The sequence below is a fragment of the Chelonia mydas genome, chromosome 5 (assembly GCF_015237465.2).
Source record: "Chelonia mydas isolate rCheMyd1 chromosome 5, rCheMyd1.pri.v2, whole genome shotgun sequence".
Taxonomy (NCBI): domain Eukaryota; kingdom Metazoa; phylum Chordata; order Testudines; family Cheloniidae; genus Chelonia; species Chelonia mydas.
The window spans coordinates 130,760,475-130,766,726 of record NC_051245.2 but is presented as its reverse complement, the minus strand read 5'-3'; the positions used below and the strand labels follow the sequence as shown (position 1 = coordinate 130,766,726).

At 50.2% G+C, this 6,252-nt stretch overlaps 1 protein-coding gene across 2 annotated transcripts; it reads left to right on the top strand.

Annotated features, from left to right (window-relative positions):
* The first annotated feature begins 366 nt into the window (after positions 1–366).
* KLF4 (Kruppel like factor 4) lies at positions 367–5,250 on the top strand. Of its 2 annotated transcripts, XM_037902361.2 has the most exons (5): positions 368–824; positions 917–1,034; positions 1,329–2,208; positions 2,305–2,469; positions 4,181–5,250. In XM_037902361.2, exons 1-5 carry the CDS (start codon positions 820–822, stop codon positions 4,354–4,356), a joined length of 1,344 nt encoding a protein of 447 aa, XP_037758289.1. In that variant the 5' UTR covers positions 368–819; the 3' UTR covers positions 4,357–5,250. The 2 variants fall into 2 exon arrangements, with proteins under 2 accessions (XP_037758288.1, XP_037758289.1); XM_037902360.2 differs by having other exon boundaries at positions 367–824; positions 1,329–2,469.
* The last annotated feature ends 1,002 nt before the right edge of the window (positions 5,251–6,252 follow it).

The window sequence follows — 6,252 nt, the reverse complement described above, 5'->3', positions numbered from 1 at the left end:
CCTCCCTCCCTCCCTCCCCCTTCCCCGCTCTCCCTCCCCTCCCTCCCTCACCCCTCCCTCCACCCCTGCCCCCTCCCCCTCCCCCTCCCCCTCCCCCGCCCGCTCAGGTGCGCGCGGCGCTGGGGCGCGGCCCGCGGCAATGGGGGCCGCCGCCGCTGGCTCGCGGACTCCTCCTCGCTGGCGTCAAGGCCGCGCGCTGCCAGCCAGCTGCTGTGCTTGCGTCACGGCCCTTCCCTTCCCTTCCCTCCCCCACGTGTTCCCAGAAGGTTTGTTTTTGCGGTTGCCGCGGCGACGGTGGGCGGAGCCCGGGGGGCCACGCGCGTGGGGCGGGGCGGGGCCCGCGGGAGAGGACGTTATAAGCCGGGCGGCCCGGCCGCGCGGCCTGACAGCTCCGCACGGACCGGGCCGGCGCTCTGGGCGCGAGCCCCCCCGCCCCCGCCCGCAGCGCCCCACCTCGCAGCGGCGGCGGCGGCTCCCCCATGGCCGCGGCGCGAGCAGGGGATCCCCGGGAACCGTCTCGCGCCGCCCCCCTGCTCCGCGCCCGACTCCGGCTGCCTGGCGGCGGCGGCGGCTGCTCCGGCTGCCGCGCCGCGCGGGACCGCCGCTCGCACCGAGCCTGCGCCGGCGCCGCCGGAGGGCACTTGGCGCGGCGGGGGCCTCCCCGTGGGCGCTGTAATTAGAGGACGCTGGTCTCGCAATTTTCCCTGGTTTTGGTGCGACTTTGCGCCCCCCCCGCCCGCCCCCCGGCGGCGTTTGAGCCTCTCCCGGAGCTGGACTCTCCGCCGGGCTCCCAGCGCCAGCAGCCGCCCGGGCACCTTCATGAGGTGGGTGGCGCGTGCCCGCCCCCGGCCCCCCTTTGCCGCCCCGGGGGCGGCCGAGTCTCACCCCGCCCGTTTCTCTCCCGCCTTGTCCGCAGGCAGCCGCCCGGCGAGTTCGACATGGCTCTCAGCGGCACGCTGCTCCCCTCCATCGCCACCTTCGCCGCGGGGCCGGCGGCCCGGGAGAAAGCGCTGAGACCGGCCGGCGCCAGCAACGTGAGTAGCGGCCTCGCCCTGCCCGGCGCGCCGGCCGCCGCTCCCTGCGGGGCGGGCCCGGGGCAGCTGGGGACCCGCGGCCGGGGTGCTGCGGGGGCCGGGGGGGGAGCGGCCCGGGGCGGGGGCTCCGCGGCTGGGACGAGCCCGGGGGGCGCGGGGGCTCGGCGGGACGGCACCTGCCTGGGGCCGGCGGCAGGTCCCGGGCCGGCCCCGGCGGGGGGCCCCGGAGGGGCGGGGGGCGCCCGCCTGGCCAGGCCGGGGCTGATCGGTGCCTGTGTCTGCTCCTGCCCGCAGCGCTGGAGGGAGGAGCTGTCCCACCTCAAGCGGCTCCCGCCCGTGCTCACGGGGCGGCCCTACGAGCTGCCGGCCGAGCTGGAGACCCAGGCGAGCAGCGGCAGCCGCGGGGCCAGCCCGGCGCTCATGGCCCGCAGGGAGGCGGAGGAGCTCAACGAGCTGCTGGACTTCGACTTCATCCTCTCCAACTCGCTCATCCACCAGGAGCCGGCGGCCGTGGTGGTCTCCGCCGCCTCGCCCCCGGCCAGCGCCGGCCCCTCGGCGCCCGCCGCCAGCGCCTGCCCCTTCGCCTACCCGCTGCAGAGGGGGGAGCCCGGCCTCCTGTACGGCGCCGCCCGGGAGCCCGCCCCCGCCGCCCCCTTCGACCTGGCCGACATCAACGACGTGTCCCCGTCCGGTGGATTTGTAGCCGAGCTGATGAGGCCGGATTTGGACCCGGTTTACATGCAGCAGCAGCAGCAGTCGCCTCTGGGCAGCCTGCACGGGAAATTTGTTGTGAAAGCCACGGTGAACATGGGGGAATACAACCACATCAGTGTTAGCGGCAAGAGCAACCCGGCTGCTGCCTGCACGGACAGCCCCGGAGCCCCTTACGGCTCCCTGCCCAGGATGTGCCAAAAAATCAAGCAGGAGGCAGCCCCTGCTTGCACCATTGCCCAGCCTCCTCCTCGAGCCCAGCAGCACGAGTTCCCCTTGGGGAGGCCGCTGCCCAGCAGGACTAACCCCTCCTTGGCTCCAGAGGAGATGATGAACAGCAGAGACTGCCATCCTTCCTCCCAGGGGCTCAGTCACCTGCCACTACCCCCAGGCTACCATGCTGCCCCAGGCTACCCTCCTTTCCTGCCAGAGCAGCTACCGCCAAGTGCACTACAGTATCAAGGTCAGTCTAAGTATCTAAATGTTTCAGGAGAGCCTTTAAACGTGCCTCCCTTGGTACAAGGGGTGATGATGCTGACTCCACCCTCTTCACCTTTAGAGCTGATGCCACCTGGGAGCTGTCTGCCAGAAGAAACCAAGCCAAAGAGGGGACGTAGGTCGTGGCCCAGGAAAAGGACCGCCACGCACACCTGCGACTATGCAGGTTGCGGCAAAACTTATACCAAGAGCTCTCATCTCAAGGCACATCTTAGGACCCACACAGGTAAGGTCCATTCAGTAAGGCTTTATTGGCATGGCAAACTATATAAGTGTTACCAAAGTGTATGAAAGAGACGGACCCCTTTCTGGGCTCTCTTTAGGGAGGTATAGTCTGCTCAGGTAATTAAATACAGCTGATCCAAAAATGTTGAATCTCCAAAATTTTTGATCAGATAAAAGATTGCATTTTTGTGGGGAAAAATAATCCCACTTTTTCACTCAGTTTAAAAAAAAAAAAAACCATGCAATTTATGGCTTTACCTACTGGATTGGAGGTTACTTCATGGCTCAAAATGACTCTGACATTGCAGGGTGTTTTTGCAGATGAAAAGATTTGTCTGCATGTCTATTGCTATGTGGCTAGTTAATTGGCAGGTACAGTAGTTGGAAGTCAAGCTGAATTTGTTGATCTAGATAGCACTGGCTCAGCTGTGTGATAGGAGTCTATGCAGTTACCTCCTTAGATTTTACTTTCTTTGCTCGTGGTTTAAAACTTTTTCTTTTGTTCTGGTTTGCTCCTCTAACTGGAGAGAGTCTATTACTGGTATTTCCGTAGTTATCGCAGTTCTGAAATCAATGGAAGATAATGTTGTTGCTTGCAGGCGAAGCAAGATACTCCCAGAACATTTTTATAATTTTGTATTGATGACATGATAAAATTTGTAGTCTACTTTTAAGTTATTCTTCAGCTTTATTATCATGGCGAGAAATCTAGTTTAAGGTTCCTCGACTACTATTGGAATACAAGTAAAATAGTAAATACATTAACATTGGTATTTGAGCTTGATCTCACAGGTATGGTTTAACTTTGCCACTGAAGAATGCTTACTGCTGTAATGAAGTTGGTGAAAGTATTTGTTAAATAATATTCACTACTTTTGACATTCTCTGAAAGCGTGGTATAACTTAGATTTGAATTATTGAGGATCCCTGAATGAAGTGGTAGGAACTGGAATCAAAATTTATTCTGTGAGCGGAGGAGGTAGGAGAGCTAAGGGACATCTCAGGGTTTAGAGTGCAAACTGTGGTACTTATCATGTCCCAGCTAATGTCAATGCAAGCAGGATTGGGTTTTGAATTTCTCCAGAGATAAATGGCTAACAGTTTTTCTGGTATTTTCAGATTGGATGGATACTTTCCAGAATGCTAATGTGCCGAGTCTATAATCTTTACGTTCCCACTGAAGTCAATAGAAACTTTGCTTAAAAGGCCATGAGATTGAGCCCTCTAATTTCGTAATAAAGTTGATCTAATGAAGTTTCAAGCAGGTTCTTTATTCCTTAAATCTACTATAATCTAAATCCATTTCATCTGAGCTGTTTCTGTATTGATACTATTATCTGAGCTTTGTATTCTAAATTCCTGCATACAAGATAAAGACTAGAAATCATAAGTGTTGCAGTTAAGGTTTCAATAAAGAACTTTCTTATAAGAGACATTAAATCATACTGTCATGCAAAGAATAGATGTATTTTGCCCTTTGTCTGATTTTAGCATCTTTGTAGCTAGATATATATAAATTACTACAAAAAGCCTTATCGATCTTATTTTCTTTAATGAAAACATTAATTTTCCTGTATGTTATCAAACATTAATCAAACTTCTTGAGTGAAGATGTTAATAGAAGGCTGGAATATTATCCTTACTGGAACATACGAAAGTATGTGCATGTCTGCAGACAAATATGGATTTAATTGACGTGATTTTTTTTTAAGGAGAAAAACCATACCACTGTGACTGGGAGGGCTGTGGATGGAAATTTGCCCGCTCCGATGAACTTACCCGTCACTACAGGAAACACACCGGCCACCGCCCTTTCCAGTGTCAGAGATGTGACAGAGCATTTTCCAGGTCAGATCACCTAGCCTTACATATGAAGAGGCACTTTTAATCAGAAGCAGTGGATCTTTCCCATACTGCCGTAAGATTCAGTATTTACAGCACAGACTGTCTTCCACAAGAGGGAGGAGCCCAGCTAAAGCACTACAAGGAATCATGGTGAAGTCTTCCAAAGAGTGGAAATAAATAATCAAATGCAAATGTTGGAACTCTTCTTTTTTTAATTATAAATTAAAGAAAAAACATTGGGGTCAATGACTGGATCTTCTATCATTCCATTTCTAAATCCAACTTGAATATTTCTGGACTACAAAATGCCAAGGAGTGACTGGAAGTCAAGGATATCAGGGTTAAATAGACTGTTGGGTGGGTAGGGGAGATTATACAGGGAGATTACATTCCCTTAAATCTTGTTTCAATGCAATATGAGATGTAAATGTCATCTTGTCTTTTTTTCCTTCTAAAAGCCATTACTATGTTAAAAGAGGAGGAAGAAATTCAGGTACAGAATTGTTTAATAGCCTATTTCATGGTGCTTAGTGACTGTTGGTTCTAAAGGTACCAAAAACAGGAAGCCAAAGTTCTCAAACTGCTGCATATCTGACAAGGAAATATTTTTGTCTTCCGATCTACAATTATGACCTAAGTCAGGTAAATAAACCTGATTTATTTCTTTTTTCTTAAGAAAAAACTTTATGCAGACAGTCTGTAATGCACTGTGGTTTCAATGTGCAATAATTTGTACAATGGTTTATTCCCAAATATGCCTTAAGCAGAACAAATGTTTTCTATATAGTTCTTTACATAATAAATATGTAATATAAATTTAAACAAACGTCTATTTTGTATATTTGTAAACTACAAAGTAAAAATGAACATTTTGTTGAAGTTCGTATTTTGCATATTCAAGTTGAAAATAAGTTTTAAATAAACCTATAATATTTTATCTGAATGGCTTTCCCACTTTTTTCTTCTATGCATTTGTGTCTAAAGAAACCTTGCTTTTAAATACTCATGAATGGCTCAGTACCGCAGTCCCTTACTCAGACAAAGCTCATAGGGCAAAGAACACAAGATGAGGCTCATGCATTTCCAGTACTGCTATAAAGCTTTGTCTTTAGGAAAAATGCACTGAAAACTGGATATTCTGATTAGCGAGTCCTTGCTCACCTCTCTCCTCTGCACCAGAGAAGCATACTTCTCAGTTTTAAACTAAGGTCTTTTGAATTACTCATGGTTAGAGTGTAACCAACTAAAATGTCTGTCTGAGACTTAAGAGCATTTAAAATAAACCCTTAATCTTCAGAAACTGGAAGTCTTTACATGGTTTTGTACTGAGCAAACTTTGTGTTTGTGTGTCTTGAGTGCAACACCCATATGACTACCCGACCTGAAGTTTTTACAGTTTGAGTGTTTAGCTTCTGTTCCTGTGAAGTCACATACATAAGCTGTTAGGTTTACACTGTTTATCTTTTCATACTGCTGAGAAATTCATGTAATATCTTGAGGAAAAATCAACTATATGCTAGTAATAAACTTGGAGCAATGTGAATGTAATTTCTTGGCATTACATAGAGTAGTATAATTTCATGTGCACTGAAAATTCCCCATGACTTGTGAATTTTGAGTGTTCAGGGAATACAGGTGTGCATGCCCCAAGTTGTTTCCAAGACCCTCAGTTAAGCCATATTGATTCTTCTGCACTGAATTCAACAAGCTGTGAATGCTATGCATTAATATTAAACAAATCTTTAGGAGCTACAAAGTCAGTGGTTACAACTAAAGTGCTTGATCCTGCAAACACTTCAACATACTCTTATACCTTTCTCACTTTATTGAAGTACATGGAACTAGTTGCATGAATAAGGTAGTTATTTTTATTGCAGTAGCATGTAAGGGTCCATGATGGCTCAAGGCCCCCTTTGTGGTTGATGCAATATAAATACAT